This window comes from Crocuta crocuta, unplaced genomic scaffold (genome assembly GCF_008692635.1).
Source record: "Crocuta crocuta isolate KB4526 unplaced genomic scaffold, BGI_CrCroc_1.0 scaffold119, whole genome shotgun sequence".
Classification (NCBI taxonomy): Eukaryota; Metazoa; Chordata; class Mammalia; order Carnivora; family Hyaenidae; genus Crocuta; species Crocuta crocuta.
Genome location: NW_027551562.1, coordinates 1,235,383 through 1,252,388, shown reverse-complemented (window position 1 = coordinate 1,252,388; position 17,006 = coordinate 1,235,383). Strand labels below are relative to the sequence as shown.

The 17,006-nt window shown below is 42.9% G+C and overlaps 1 protein-coding gene and 1 non-coding gene across 2 annotated transcripts in view; one reads left to right on the top strand and one right to left on the bottom strand.

Annotated features, from left to right (window-relative positions):
- ADCY8 (adenylate cyclase 8) overlaps window positions 1-17,006 on the top strand; it is a 222,033-nt gene that overhangs the window by 151,145 nt on the left and 53,882 nt on the right. The window contains exons 11-12 of the mRNA XM_077750010.1: window positions 668-768; window positions 16,718-16,919. Of these exons, the coding sequence (XP_077606136.1) occupies window positions 668-768; window positions 16,718-16,919 (303 nt within the window). The remainder of the gene's footprint in view (window positions 1-667; window positions 769-16,717; window positions 16,920-17,006) is intronic.
- Window positions 3,812-3,917, bottom strand: LOC144219921 (U6 spliceosomal RNA). The gene has a single exon (XR_013331538.1). It is a non-coding gene; the product is annotated as a U6 spliceosomal RNA (small nuclear RNA).

Below are 17,006 nucleotides of genomic sequence, written 5' to 3'. Positions count from 1 at the left end.
ACTGAGCACTCTGGATCATCAAAATAAAGTTAGCACCATTCCCCAGGGCCGCCTTCAGCAGACAGCAGAAGGGCATCGAGCGTACTGTGGTCAATGCGTTGGGTTTCGCTGTGTGGAGTGACAGGGCTTGCTCTTGCTGGGGCTCTCTCTCTCTTAGGCTGCTCTCTCTTCTAAGATTCTGTGGACTTATGTTTTTAATAGTTTCCATGAAAAAGGAGGCAGGAAGACTCGGGCAAAACCATTCCCTGTGTTCCAAACCTAACAAGAAATAGAGCGAGACCCTTCAATGACTCAAGTTTATTCGTGAAAGTCAATGTGAATTTGATTTGTGACATATATGGATGTGTGCCCTTCTGTTTTGTTAAAGTGCTGTTAGTTCAGAGGAAGAACTGCAGAAACTGGCGCAGTCCCTCCCCATTCCTTTTCGCTCCGAAGGAAATTGTATTCACTCCTGGGCTCTCGCTGGAGGGTTGGAGGGAGGGATGGAGATAATGCTCCATGAAGGGTTAATTAAGACATGCACCCCTCTCTTTTTAAAAACAATGTTTAAATGCCTTGTTTCTTCTCGCTGTTTTCCCTCAACTCCAAACACTGGTAAAACATAACTCTTCCAGGAGTCTAGCTTTGCTATAAAGTAATTTATTCTCCTTTTTTTCTTTAATTACAGTATTCTCAAATGAGAGATGAAGTATTCAAGTCAAACTTGGTCTGTGCGTTTATGGTTCTCCTATTTATCACGGCAATACAAAGTTTGCTTCCTTCTTCAAGGTAAATACGAAAGGACTCAGTCATCAGGTGAAATGTCTTTGTGAGTTAATGGTCCCTCAGCTGGGGCAGACCACTGACCTTTACAAGGGATCGGAATTTAAAATAACGGAATCTAGGATCCACACTGAAATGTTTGCCAATATCGGGGTCTATCCCGGTTGTCTTACTCTGCGTCATCTCCCTGCTCCACCGAGGCAAGAGCCGTTCCCCAATCTCAATAAAAACAACAACCAAAATCAAAATAGGCCCCGCTCTTACTTGACATTGTACCTATGAATGCGGCAAGTAAGTATCAAAGCCTCTATCGCCATGGTCTCCTTCCTTTGTTAATTCCTCTTTGTGGTTCATAGATACAGCATCATAGCTTCCTGGGCCAGCAGAGGTGGCATTTTAATAACACTCTAAACACCTATATGTGGCCAGTCACCATTACAAATACTTTACGTGCAGTAACGCATAAAATCCTCATGGCAACCCTGTGAAGTAGGTACTACTGCTGTCCCCATTTTAAAGAAGAGAGGACTGAGGTCTGGAGTAATGGAATGGTTGGCACAAGGGCTTGCGGTTGAAAATGTTACAGCCTGGATTCAAACCCAGGACGTCTCCTTCCAGAGTCGGGCTCTTGATGCTCCATCCAGACACAGACTTATATTATATGGGTCATGAGCGCTGTAGCCAGTGTTGGGACCAAGTTCAGGATTAGGCTAGTGGCCATACTTTGTGCTCTTTCTGTACTTGGATGAAGCCCCTACCTGCTTTCTCAGGTAAATTCCCTTCTCCCAAAACTTACCATGAGTTTTCCCCTTTGATGCGATCGACAAATATTTGTTTAATGTCTAATACAGGCAAGCAACATGCTAGACCTTGAGTATGGTATAATTTTGTGGGAGGAGGTCTGCATCCTCTAAGACACACTAATGATGACTCCCAGTTAGTGAGCACTTATTACCTGGCAGGAAAATGCTCAATCCTTTGCATGGATCATCTCCACAAAGCCTCAAAAACAACCAGGAAATGAGGGTGCACTCCGATTTCCATTCTGTAGATGAGGATGCATCCAAGGTCACATACCTGAATAATGGCTGAACTGGGAGTTGAACCCAGAGACAGAGTCTGTGCTTTTAACTACTTACCTACTTTGTACCAAAATCAGCGATTCATGATGACCAGATTGTTTAAGGAAAAGTTTGCAGAAAAGCAATATTTTGAGCCGAGCAGGATGAGATGGGAGAACATTCCCAGTTAAAAAAAAAAAAAAAAAAAAAGAGCATTGGCAAAGGCACGGAGGTGCGGAAACCCCTGTGTTTGTAGAATCGTGGGCACATGGGAGTCTAGGTTAGAGGTTTAGGCAAGGCAACAGTGGGCGCCACGGCTGAAGAAGGAGTGAGCTAGCACAGATGCTGTGACCACAGTGATAAAAGGTGCTCAAGCTCAATAACACTCAGAGAATGGCCATGCTAGACCTCTCTCGATCAGCAGGGGTACCAGGAGAAGGAGACAGGTGGGGACAGAGGGAGTATATTTCTGAATGTCTCAAAATTCCCACATAGTGAACAGCTAGACAGCAGAGCCCAAAACCTCATGGACCGTTACAACAGAAGCAGGTTAGGCAGTCGCCCCACAAATTCTCAGATGGAAGTGGGTGGTCACAGTTTCCCAAGAGCCCCAGGATTGGTGTGACGTCAGCATCTGTGTGTGAGGAATCAGAAACAAGCAAGTAGGCACCTGTCATATCTAGGAACAAAAGAGCCCCAGGAGAGCCAGCTGGGGGCCATTCACTGGGAAGTGTCATGGGCCAGATTGAGAGCGCAGCTGAAAGCCAGAAGGGTTTGCTTAATCCAGCATCCAGGGGGTGCAAAGGACCACAGTAAGGTCTGCAGAGCATGAACCATCACACATGAAGACCCCCCCCCCAAACCTACCACCTCACCTCCCTCCCAGGAGAGGCCTTGGAAGGACCTCTGTGAGGGAAATCAAGATTCCTCACAACAAGGAATATAGAGGGAAAAAAGGAAAGAGAGAGTCCTTGTGAAAGTGGAAAGAGAATGTAGCCATCACTTTTTTGGATGCCACAGGAAAATAACTACAGAAAGAGCTCTCCAGAGTTTAAAAAAAAAAAAAAAGCTCTCCTAAATCACACCTATTTCTAAAGGTTCACCAAGGTTAATTTGGCACCAAAATGAGCAACAAAACATATTAGTGGCAGTCCCGTGCCGGCTATTACAGGGAAAAAAGGGGAAAAAAAATAGATCAATATCCTCAGAGTTGATTAAAACACTGCAAAAAGACAGGCCCACAACATATATCAAATCTTTAACCTGCTACTTCAAAAGGAATTGAAGCACTTAATGTGGTTCAAGACATGAAATAACAGTGTAAACCAGAATTAGAAAAACTTAGAAATTCGACAAGAAAGCTCAGGAAGGGAATAAAAATGACAAGACAGAGAGACTTCAGAAATGAAGACTTTACAAGAGGGAGCACGGAATGCATAAACACAGCAAGGAATGGCTTCAGAGGAACAGAAGGTGAAAAGGAAGGATTTTTTTTTTCATCAAAAAGAAGAATAAGAGGGTTCTCAGGGCCCCTCCCCCCCACCTTCCCGCCACACTGAGAAGAACCCAGAATATTAATGGTGGCTTATGGCTGAAAGGGCTACAAGACACAGATTCTTTCTGGGAAAGGGTGCTCAGAGGAGCCCAGTTCAAGAGGGGAGACGAAAAACAAGGACCCAAGAGGAATTTGAAGTCACCCATACATATATAGCCACTGCAGACACTACCCAAGAGGAATTTGAAGTTGCCCTTACATATACAGCTACTGCGGACACTAAACATAGCCCACCTCTGAGGGACATTTACCTAAATCCTCACAGTAAAGATAGATTCACCTCCATTTCTCTTACCTAATACAATATGACCAGTTTTCCACAAAAAATACAGGGCATTTCGGAAGGCAAGAAGAGGCAAAGCAATCATTAGAATCAGATTCAGGTATGACAAAGATGCTGAAATTATCAGAGAATTTAAAATAGCTATTTGTAATGTATTAAGCACTCCTCACAAATCTGCGTGTCATCCTTGTGCAGGGTCATGCCAGTCTTCTCTGTTTCATTCCAGTTTTCATCTATGTGGTGCTGAAGCAAGCACAGTATATTAGGTGTTTCAACAGAAAAATTAGACACCGTGCAAGAACAGATGTGCAGTATAGGTAGAGAGAAACTCTTAGAGTCAAAAGGAAATATGAGGAATGAAAACACTCCAACAGAAAGAATGAATGGGTTCATCAGTAGGCTCAACAAGGCCATGGAAAGAATTAGAGAGCTTGAATATATACAGGTCAATAGAAACTCGCAAGCTGAAACACAAAAAGAAAAATAAGTGGGGGAAGAAAAACAGGCCAAAGCATTTAAGGACTTGCTTTAAATATAAAAACTAAAGTCAATTAAAAGTAAATGGAGGGAGAAACGTATACCATGCTAACAGTAATCAAAAGAAAGCTATTGTAACTATATTAAGTTCAGTCAAAGTAGACTCAGAACAAGGCAAATTAGCAGAGGTGAAGAAGGACATTACATAATGATAAATCAATTCTCGAAGAAAACATATGTATGTCATGTCTTGTATCTGTTTATGAAGAAAGTGTCAAAGTACAGGAAGCAAAGCCCGATAGAACCGAAAGGAGAAAGAGACAAGTCTGTTACAGTCCGTGACTTCAGCATTGCGTCAAGGACGAGGAGATGAAGCAGTACTGTCAGCTCGTGTTACCTAATCAACTTTGATAGACTCTTCCATGCAAGAAGGATATACAATCTTCTCAAGCTCAGGTGGGACATGTCATAAACTACATTCTGGGCCATAAGCCACACTTCGTCAAGTTTAAAAGAGTAGAAATTATACAAAGTATGCTCTCAGACCCCAGTGGGATTAAACTAGAAATCAATAACAGAAGGATAGCTGGAAAATTGCCCAATAATTGAAGGTTAAATAACATACTTCTAAATAGCACATGGGCCAACAAAGAAACCTCAAGAGAAATTTTAGGAGCACCTGGGTGGCTTAGTCGGTTAAGCGTCCGACTTTCGCTTAGGTCATGATCTCGTGGTTTGTGGGTTCGAGCCCCGCGTCGGGCTCTGTGCTGAATGCCAGCTCAGAACCTGGAGCCTGTTTCAGTCTGTGACTCCCTCTCTCTCTGACCCTCCCCTGCTCACGCTGTCTCTCTCTCTCTCTCCTAGAAATAAATAAAACGTTAAAAAAAAAGGAAACTTTAAAACATTTTCAGCTAAATAAAAATGAAAATTCAATTTATCAAAATTTGTAAGATGCAGCCAAAGTAGTTCTCAGTAATAAATGCATGTGTCATGAAAGAGAGATCTAAAATCAATAATCTAAGTTCTTCCTTGGGAAACCAGAGAAAGAAGAAGAATTTAAACCTAAAACAAATAGAAGACAAGAAATCATATGAATTAGGGCAGAAATCAATGAAATTGAAAACAGGAAAACAACAACAAAAAAACCCCAACAAAACAGAAATCCACTTCTCTGAAAATACCAATAAAATCAATAAACCCCTGGCCAAGTTAACAGAAGAGAGAGGTAAAGAGACACACACACACACACACACACAAATTACCAATATCTTAAGTGAAAGAGTTTTTCACTACAGAACCCATGGCCATTAAAGTGATAATAAAAGAATACTACATACAGCTCTATGCCCACAAATTTGATAATTGAGGTGAAATATACCAACTTATTAAATGAAACACAAACTACCCATGTCCACATAAAAAGAAAAAGTAACCTGAATAGCTCTATATTTATTAAAGAAACCAAATCAATAATGTAAAAACTTAGTAAGAAGTAAAACACCAGGGTTTTACTGGTGAATTCTACCAAAGATCTAAAGAAAAAAATAATACCAATTCTACATAACCTTTTCCAGAAGTTAGAAGTGGAAAGGACAGTCCCTAACTCATTTTACAAGGCCAGCATCATCCCAGTATCAAAATCAAGCAAAGACATTGAAATAAAGGAAGACTGCGGACCAATATCTTTCATCAATATGGACATAAAAATTATCAATGAAATATTATCAGATCAAATTCAACAATGTATAAAAATAATTACACACCATGACCAAATCGAAATTATTCCAGATAGGCAAGGTGTATTCACCATTTGAAAATCCAATGATATAATCCACCATATCAACAAGCTAAAGAAGAAAAATCGCATGATCACCTCATTTGACACAGAAAAGCATTTGACAAAATCCAAAGCTCATTAAAGAAAAAATCTCGGAAAAACTAAAAATAGGGGCACCCTGGTAGCTCAGTAGGTTAAGCGTCTGACTTCGGTTCAGGTCATGATCTCGCGGTTCGTGAGTTCAAGCCCCGCATCAGGTTCTGTGCTGACAGCTTAGAGCCTGGAGCCTTTTCAGATTCTGTGTCTCCCTCTCTGTCTGCCCCTCCCTTGCTCATGCTCTGTCTCTCTCTGTCTCAAAATAAATAAATAAACAAAAGAAAAGAAAAGGAAAGAAAAGAATTAAGAATAGAAGGGAACTTCATTAACTTGATAAATATAGTCTACAAAGAACCTTAACTAGCATCATCCTTAGTGGTGAAAGACCAGAAGCTTTCCCCGTAATGCCACAAACAAGACAAGAATGTACTATCTCACTACAACTATTTAATATCATATTACACATTCTTGCTAGTAAAATAAGACAACAAAAAGGAATAAAAGGCATACATATGGGAAACAAAGAAATAAAACTATGTGTATTGGCAAATGATGTGACTTTCTATGTAGAAAATCCCCAAAAATCCACCAAAAAAGAGAAAAACCCTCCTAAAATTTATGAGCAAATATAGCAAGGTCCCGGCATACCAGATCAATACACAAAATCAATCGCTTTGCCATATACAAGCAATTAAAAATTGGCATTCAAAGTTAGACAATATTTTTTAAAGCTCCCAAAATTCAATACCTGGGTATGGATCTAACAACATATGTACAGAATCTGTTTGCATGAAACTGAAAAACACCAATGCAATGCAATAAATCAAAAAAGATATAAATAAATTCTGTGCTCATGGGTTGAAAGGCTTGATATTATTAAAATTTCAGTTCTTCCCAACTTGATCTATAGATTCAATATAGTATCACTCAAAATCCTAGCAAGCTAGTTTGTAGATATCAAGACACTAATGCTAACATTTATATGAGAAGGCAGAGGATGTAGCATAGCCAATAAAATACCAAAACAAACAAACAAACAAACAAACCCAACAAAACTAGAGTAGTCACACTACCTAATTTTAAGATAATATAAAAAGAGTGAGCCCAGAAATAAACTCACACTAGTCAACTGGTTTGTTACAAGGTGCAAAGTCAATTCCATGGAGGAAGACTATTTTTTTCAAGAAATAGTCTGGAAGAATTGGGCATCCATATGAAAAAAAAAAAAAACCTATACATAAACCTTACACCTTTCACAAACATAACTCCAAATGGTTCACATACCTAAATGCAAAATTATAAAACTTCCAGAAGAAAACATAGGAGAAATTCATGATCTTGGGATTGGCTGGGAGTTTTTAGATATAATGCCCAAATCATGATCCATGAAAGACAAAGCTGACAGTTTGGATTTTCTTAAAATTAAAATCCTGCTGGGTGAAAAGCACTGTTCAGAGAATGAACACAAACCACAGACTAGAAGACAGTGTTAGAACTCACATATCTGATGAAGGACTTGTGTCCAAGATTTACAAAGAACTCTTAAAACTCAACAATAAGAAAACAAATAACCCAATTTTTAAAATAGGCAAAAGATCCAAGAAGACACCTCACCAAAGAAGATAAACAAATGTCAAAAAAGCATATGAAAGATGCTCAATATAATTTTCCATTAGGGAAATGCAAATTAAAACAACAATACTATACCAACACACACCTATTACGATGACAAGGGCCAGAAAATAAGGAAGTATTCACACACACACACACACACTCACACACACACAAGACGGGAGAATGTCAAAGGGATGTAGGAGCCAACTGAAAAAACTCCCCAGAGCCAAAGCTGAAACAACTTAAGTAAGAAAATAAATAAAATAGAATTGGGTTATAACCCAAAATATAAAATAAATATCTGTGGGTGGATACTGATAGAAATAAGTGAGTGAATGAATAAATTAAGAATGGGTCAATCTCCCATTCAGAAGAGTTCCAAATAATCTATGTAGCTACTCTTTCCTCAAGGAGGTGGAGTTTAACTCCTTACTCCTGTGGGCAAGTGTGGCTATCCTAAAAGTATCTTCCTTACAAAGAGTACAGTATGAGTGGAGAGAAAGCATGGAAAAATAAGACACCTACCTACTGTCTCAGTCAGCTGATGAAGGGTAACCTCAAATCAATAGTGATAAATCATGTTGATAGGATGTGATGAAAATGGCACATAACCTTTGTGGTCTTCCTTTCAAAAACCCATAACCTAATCATGAAAAAAATCAGATGAATTCCAATTGAAAAACATTCTGCAATATACCTGGCCAGTACTCCTCACAACTGTCAAGGTAATTTAAAGCAAAGGATGTCTAAGAAATTGTCATAGTGAGGAGAGCCTACGGAGATATGACATCTTAATGAAGGTGGTATCCTGGATTGTAGATACAAATATAATCCTAGAAATAATGTCCAACCCAGTATCTATGAGCATAACAAGGGGCCATACTGCGCTCTTGCAGTAGTATTCCAGGTTTTATTTTAAAAAATTTGGGGTGGGGGGGAATAATGTATGATTCCAAGGATGGCATGGGAAATATGCAAGATGAGACTTGAACATGTCCTACTAGAAAGAAAGGAAGCCATCAAGTTTATCAGCCACACCAAAGGACTCAGAAGCCACACTGAAGAAGCTCTCACTCTCCCAAAATGGAATAATTTGAGCTTCAGGATGGATAAGTGTTAAAATGTTCAGTGAAAACCCAGCAAATATTTTTAACTTTATGCATTTATGATAACAGTTTTTGAAGTTGGTGACTGTCAGTAAACAATACAGAACTGATGGTTTATCTTGGAAACTAGTAAAAAAGAAGGAGAAGAAGAAGAAGGAGAAAAAGAAGAAGAGAAATATTTTTTTCTTTCCTGCATGAAGTGCACCACAGAATTACCAAATAGGATGGGAGTGGGAACATCGTCAAATTGTTCATGCCAGTAATTTTGAAAGAAATTATAGAATTAAGGTGTCGCCTTTTTCCGACAATGAAATTAATGGATCAAGGACTGAGCATCAGAGGACACTATCCATACAAAAGGAGAGACAACTGTATCTCCTAATTGAAGGACATAACACTTTTCTAGTCTTACTGAAGGGATTAAATGTAAGTGATCAGGCCTTTGAATCCAGCTTCCGATGTGCAGGACTCACGGAGGATGAAGGGTGGTGAATGAGTGTGCAGAAGTAAAATCCAGGCAGTGGGAGATGCTATCAGTCACGGGGGATATATTCTTCTGTAAATGAACTGTAAAGAAAATAAAGGGATAATGAGAGAACCTGTAGATTTGTTTTCAAAACTTAAAAGATAAAGCAGATGTAATTTAAAAATGGTCAAGACTAAAATGTAATGTCTAATAAGATAAAACTATAAAGGAATGGAAAGTGATTGGGGGTGAAAGAGAGGGGTAGCTGGGCGTAGGGATAGGCTTGCAGAGTTCCCTGCAGAGCTCTGTTTCATGAACTCAGTGGTCATTACAAAGGCAGGCATGTTATAATAACTAATTAAGCTATACTTCAGGGTGGCTTTCTGTATTTATGCTTCATTTTACAATTTAAAAAGTTTTGAGAGAGAGAGAGAGAAGGGAAGACAATGTACCTCTGCTAAATTGAATCCCTGTTATGAGCCAGACTTGTGTTCAATGCTAGGAATAGATCAGTGAACCAGAAAAGACCAAAAAAATCTGTTCTCCTGGATCTTAGAATCTAGTGGCAGGAGACAAAGAAATAATTAAAATATATGCGTATGTCTAAATGTATACGCCATATATAGCTACTTATATGATGCGTTATATAGACCCATATGTAGATGTGTCTGTTATGCTGGGCATATAGATGATGTATATGCCATTATGTAGCTACTTATATGCTATATATATAGATCCATGTGTAGATATGTCTATGTCTATATTATGCATATAGATAATGTATATACTCTGTGTGTAGATATGTATTTACTATGACAATGAATGAATCAGGGAAGTTACCAGGGAGTGCCATAAGGAAATGGGTTTCCTGACTCCCCAAGAGCCATGTGGGGCCCAGGGTGTCAGGGATGGTCTCAGGGTGGTGAGCTGTGAGTGATGGCAAGGTCTTGCCAGATTCCCCCAAACTTCCAGAACTCTCCTCTTGACTCTGGTCAGTGGAGTTATGGGAGCCGAGAAGGGCCATATCTGGTGCACTCACTGGGTGTTGACATTCCTAACAAACATCCTTACTGTACCCATTTGTGCTGGACCCGTGAGGTACACCGTCCCGGTCCCTGTCATCAATAAGCAGGGGTAAGGCAATTAGCTGAACAGCTAGACTGCAGCGCAAAGACTCCTTTGGTAGAGCAAGCGGAAGATGGAAGAGGATGTATAGGAGTGACGTAAAGCAAAATGGATCAAGGCAGGCTTCCCAGAGGAGGTGACTGTCCTCTCAACCGCCTCCTGAAGGAGCTGGCTAGGTCATGGGAGAAGACTGAGAAGGAGGTGACGCCTTGCTGAGGAATTGTGACAGGTTGGCAGAGAAGACACTTTGAAGCGTTTTAATCAAAGAAGCCATATGGTCGGCTTTGTGTGTAGAAGGGTCACACTAACATGGAAAATGAATAGGAAGAATGGCCTGTCATTGGGAAGGCCAGTAGGAGGCAGCTGCAAAACTCTGGGTGAGAGATGGGGGGGCAAGATGGTGGTGGTGGTAGTGGAGCAGAGTAGAGAAGAAGAATTTGCTAGACGGGGCAGAGATGGACTGGTGGCGGGGGGCGGGGGGATGGAAATGGAGGGGAGCCCAGGCAGGAAGAGTCACTATGCCAAAAGGGAACTGGGTGTGGCACTTCCCGTGGCCTAGGCAGGCTCCCTTCCTAAGTGCCGTGACCAAGGAAGGTGAGCCAGCCCTGATGCCCGCTCCCTGGCTTGACGGGGAGAGACTCGGATCCACGTGCACCTGCTGGTGTCACGAGTCTCTGACTTTGGGGTACAAACTGAGACACCAGCCAGCACCCCAAGCCCGCTTGCTCAGCGAAGAGAAAAAAACTGACATCGAAGAAAACGTCCAAGTTGAGCTCTGACCAGACAGTCCACGTGTTGTGGGGATTGAAGGGTCCCCTTGCCCCAGGCACAGCGCAGGCTTTCATTACCGTGTGCTTGTTTCCTCTCTGGCTCGTTTTGTTTCTGCTCGATTCTCTGTGAGTAAGCAGATGGTAGGTGCCTTTCACTTTGCATTTCTTCCGTTATGGACTTTTTAGCAGAGGAGACGGGCTCTGCTCATGTGACCGAAGCTAATTCCCGGCCCCCTGAAGCAAAGTTGAATGGACCTTGGCAAAGACCATGCTTGCTCGGCGCTTTGCTATAATTTCCACAGATGTTCCTCTCCCAGAGAGCAAACTGAGGAAAGAACAGAAACGATCTTTTGTGACTGTAGAACAGCGTATCTCAGTCTATGTGCATGGTGATAAGGTAGACGATACATAGAGAGGAAGCAGGGTGGGCAGGGGGAAGGAGGAGAGGGGAAAGGGAAAATATGCAAGCAAGAGAGGAAGGCTAGAAAAGAAAGCAAGAGGCACTGGATCTTATTATTTTCTGTGCACCTTATTAGCTGCATGTATGTACTTGATCTCTCTGGAGCCTCGGTTTTCTCATCTGCAAAATGCGAATTACAATGCCAACTTCTCCATGAGAATGAAAAGAACTGTATCCATTTCGATAAATTCTGATTCCCTTCCCTTTCCAGGGCCGTAACATTTTCATCTGTCCAAGTGGCTAAGAATACCTACCTCTCAGGGTTGCTATGAGGCTCAAATGTACTGTTGGACTCATAGGCTTTTTGCAGATTTTGAAGGGTGACGCAAATGTCGTTTTGGGGTATGATCCAATTTCCGTTTCCTTCTGTACCGCAAGCTGCTAAGTCTATTCACTCACCGCCGTTGATCCTTCCCTCCGCAGCAAACATCCAGTCCTGCTACCAGCTCAGACTCTGTTTTAAAGACAGACTACTGAGAACAGTTAGAACTTACGTCTACAAATGCTTTGGACAGAGCTGTTTGCAAATCCCTCATCATTTTTTTCAGACTCGGTTTCAGAAATGAAAGGTTTCATTGCCTCTTATGTACAGCAGCAACGCAAAGCAAATTCAGGACCCCTGGGCACCTGAGTAGCTCTACAATTAGATTTTAAAACTACAATTCATTGTTCTGATGTTTATGCATGCATAAAGAAATGAATGCTGAAGAGCGGCTGCAGAGATTCATAGAGGAATTTTAGATGCAGCGGCAGCGCCTTGCGTCTTGACATGAATACTCTTCCCGTAGATCCTTAAAACGCCTTTTGTAATGTTTGGATTTCACTGTGAATAGAGAACTAATGTCTTTGAGTTCATATTATGTGCTAAGCATACTGCTTTATTACTCTAACCTCAGAGCCTCCTTTAAGATGTGTGCTTAACCATTCTGGTTTTGCAGATTAAAAATTATGCTCAGAAGAGTTAGTTACTTTGCCCAGGGCTGTGTCACTGGTTAGACTTTGGAGCTATCGGTTCAAACACACAAGGTTTTGGTCCCTCTTGCCACTCACTAACCCACACTCCTAGCTTGTCCCTCCCGTCTTACCCGCTGCTGTAACAAAATACTCCAGACTGCGGGCTTATAAGTAACAGAACTTTATTTCTCACAGTCATGGAGGCTGAAAGTCCAAGATCAAGGTGCTGGCAGATTCAGTGTCTGGTGAGAGCTTTTTGCCTGGTTTGTACATGTGTCCTCACGTGGAGGAAGGGGCCGGGAGGTTCTCGGGGGGGGGGCTTTTTTATGGGGACGCTGGCCCCATTTGTGAGGGCTTCACATTGTTACCTAATCACCCCCCAAAGGCCCAACCTCCAGATACCATCAAGTGGGCATTAGCGTTCAATATACAGATTTGGGGAAACATAAGAACTCCGTCAATAGCACCTCCCTTTCCTTCGTTTCAGTAAACCCAGAAGGGAGGGCTGGTCACTTAAGATCATGTTATGGGCTCAGGTGGGGTCTGTGTGCAAATCCTGCACACAGTGCTCCAAAACATACCAAACACCCCACCAAAAGTGGACCCAAGAGCAGGGGCAGCAAAGCATCAGTTTTGTAAATTTCCAAGCAAATGCTTGCTTTGTCTGCAAAACTATGGTATAAGCTGGAAGACAGGATGTGGTGAAAATCAAGAGGTTACATAGTGTCCATTCTGAATCACCTGGAACTCCACCTGTCTCCCCTACCTACTCCACCCTCCCACACCAGGGTGGGGTTGCACTGCTCCCGTTCCCAGAAAGCACTATACAATGCACATACCCTCCAACCAGTGCCAAAGGAATGAAGAAGACCAGGGCAGTTGTCTATTGGTAATTCCTGGGGGCACCTGAACTTCTGCTCGGGAAAAGATGGCCAAGCCTCTTCTCAAGGAGAAGGTCATGGCTCTGGCTTCCCAAACATCATAGTGGATCTAGGAGAAGAGGCCCAGCAGATACAGAGGCTAGACAATGGGCAAGAATTCTTTTCCCTATGAAGGCTGATGAGGGGAGGAACAGCCCCTTCTCTCCCCACAAAAAGCATAATTCAGTGAGTGTTTATGGAGCGCTTTGTGTGCTCAGCTCTCTACCAGGTGTCAACGGAAGAATCCAGAGAAAAGCTGAGCCTTGAAGGCTAGGCAAGACATTCCCCCAGGAGAGAGCACAGAAGTAGAAGGAGCACAGTCCTAAGGAGCCTGTGCCTCAGTGTTGCCTGTGGAGGGCGGAGAGGCGAGACAAGGAGCCCAGGGCCGCTCTCGTGGCCCCGAGCGCCGTGGAGGTCCACGGACTGTGGATGGCAGCAGAGGCCACACGAGAGATGAGATTCCCGCTGAGCGGCTCTCAAGAGTCGCCTTGGCAAGCGTTGCTTCTGCCTCACGCTTTGAAACAAGGCATCCGCATTCTCAGGGGCTGCCTCATGTTATTGAGACGCATCAGCCTCGAAATCGGCCCCCTTTCTCCCGGGACCGCCTGACAAAGCGATCCACCTGCATCCTCCTTCCTGTGCCTCCCCTGGGTGCCCAGTACAATGGTGTGCTGTTCAGGAGTGTTTTTCCAGCCTGTGTGGGGGGAAGTTTCCCGTCTGCCCAGAGCCCTCTGGGACCCCACTGCAGCACAGACCTTCTGTTCTTATCTAGAACGCCTGCAGAGATTTCCTGTCAAGGTGATCCTTAAAATCAAAACTGTGCAAGTATTTTTTTTAAAAAGGGGGGGAAAGAAAAGAAAACCTCCAACAATGAAAACTGGGGCCGTGGGAAGAGTGACTTCCTGGCCTTGGTGATGCTTCTGCATGCACAGGGGCTTGCCGGGCTTGGTTACTCCCCTGCCTTGCAAATGTCTCATCCCCTGGCTTTCCTGGTGCTACGTGCTCCTCTTCTGCTCACTTGATGACATTTCGTAAATTCCTTTTGCTGCCTTCTCTTCTTTCAGCCCTTCAGCTTCTCCTGTGCCTTCATCTGTGGTTCTCTTATTTCTCACCCTCCTTGGGCAAGCTCCCCACTTCTCAGATCTTCAACCACCACCTCATCACCCCAGACCCGAGTTCCGCTACCACCCCCTCTGACTGCCTAACCTTCTGGACATCTCTAGCCAGATGATTCAGAAGCACCAAAAATGCAGCTGGCTCCAAATCAAGTTCATTATCTTTATCTTCTACCGATCAGCTTCTCTTCCTGCACTTAGCAATTAAGACGGTAAAAGCATGAGTGTGATCCTTGATGACACCTCTCTTACACACACACACACACACACACACACACACACACACACACACACACCACTAAGATTACCTCCACATCTTTCATTGAATCTCCCAGCTATCAGTGTGGCTACCTTATGTCCCTCTCTTGGTAACTCAGGCCCCAACTTTTTAAACCACTGTTAAACACTTTCTCTCCTCTTCACTCTGTCCCCCACCTCCCAGCATGGTTGTCCTTCAGATATGCAGATCTGACCGTGTCCTTTCTGATTAAATATCTGGAGCTTTCTACACAGCATTTATAAGACCCCTTACACTCCAGCCCAACAGCCTCATGACCCGGGTTAGTGGATGTTCTCAACACACAGGTCACTCTTCTTCTCCTGATGCTCTTATGCTCTCCACTTTCCCTCCCTCAAACCCTTTCAAGGCCTGACCCCAATGTCGCCTCTTTTGTGAATCCTCCCATGATTGCATTTCCTATTTTCTAAATGATGGTTGCTCAAAGCCCTTTAGAGATCATAGCATGTTATCCAATAGTGCATTGTTTGTATGTCCATATTCCCCTTCAGATGATGATCTCCTAAAGGATGAGGAAGATATGTCTTGGGGCAAGGTGCCCCAGGATGCCTACCACTGTGCCTGGGAAGCATGAATAAGTAGATGAAACGACAGATGCAGAAAAAGATGACCGCAAACATGGGAGATCAGTCACCCACCTAAATGATTAGGATGGCACAGTGGGTTATAAATCGTAGCTCCAACACTAAACTCAGTGACCCCTGGGAAGTTGCTTTTCTCTGAGCCTTAAATCTTCATCTGAAAAAAAGAGATCGAGAGGTGGAAATAAGCTATTCTATAAAGTTAGCATTGTGTCTAGCACATAGAGCTCAGTACATTACCAACACTAGTGTTATTCATAATAAGTGAGAAAATCCAGAAAGAAGGATAGTAAGGCATTGTTAGAAGAAGGTAAGTCCAACTCCATTCACTAAATGTGTGTTTATTGAGCACCAACCAGTGGAAGATGCTGAAGCCACATGGATGAACTCACTATACAGAGGAAGGAGCCACTTCCATCAAGGGACCCTTAAATGTGCAACAGTTTTCTGGCTGGAAGAGAGGTAGAGAAATTCGAGATGCCAGTGTAGGGCACAAATGGCTGGACAGAGAACAGGGAACAAGGATGAATTCCACATGCTTGCTGGTTGGTTGGTGAAGAAGCAAAGATGACTCCATAGATGGGGGGAGGGGGGTTGAGATAACCAAAGTTGCTAGGAACAGCCTGACACCCTGCAGAGGTGTCCAATAGACAGGGACTACCATGGAGCAGAGCTTTGGTGAGACCTTGAAGCTCAAGATGGATACTTGGGAGTGAAGTTGGAAACTTGGGCAAGGATGAATTCTCCTTACCTATGGTTCAGTTTGCACCTTTACTCAGATCCCAAGCAGCACATAGTGTATTCTGTGCAAACCTTGGTCATCACTACAAACTGAGCAACTTGAAACAGGCGCCAAGTTTCAGTTCTTGGCATCAGAGTAGACCAAGAGGAAAAGAGTTTCATAAAGCCCACCTTGAAGGGGAAAGGGTATGTGGGTCCCTTCTACAGCCAGGGTGTTGAGATAAAATTCCAGGAGAGTGTTGCCTTGGCAACAGTTGCATAGTGAGAAAGATGAATGATAAAAGAAGCAAAAAAAAAAAAAAGGGCAGAATCAATAAATCAAGCGAAATACCTGAGGGTCATTCCAAAGTTTCTCACTAGAGAGAATATTCTGGGGGTGGGTATAATAAAAATGTCTCCTGCTAATGATCTTTTTCTTGAACAAACAGAACTCTAGAGAATTATTGGGTATCAGGGGCGGGAAAGGGCACTCAGGGATGTGATTGCCAGTATTGTCCAGTGAGTGGGGGTCAGACAGTTAACGCCAAGTGACCCAACATTCTGGGTTTTCCTGCAGGGTGATGCCAATGGCCATCCAGTTTTCCATCCTGATTATGCTGCACTCGGCTCTGGTCCTCATCACCACGGCAGAAGATTATAAGTGTTTGCCTCTCGTCCTGCGGAAAACTTGCTGTTGGATTAACGAGACCTACTTAGCCCGGAACGTCATCATCTTTGCATCCATCTTGATTAATTTCCTGGGCGCCATCTTGAATATCGTAAGCATTCCAACCCCACCAACCCTCTGGCTTCTAGTGTGCAGTCAGGGATGAAGAGTTATGGAGCCTGCCGCTTTTGCATTGCCT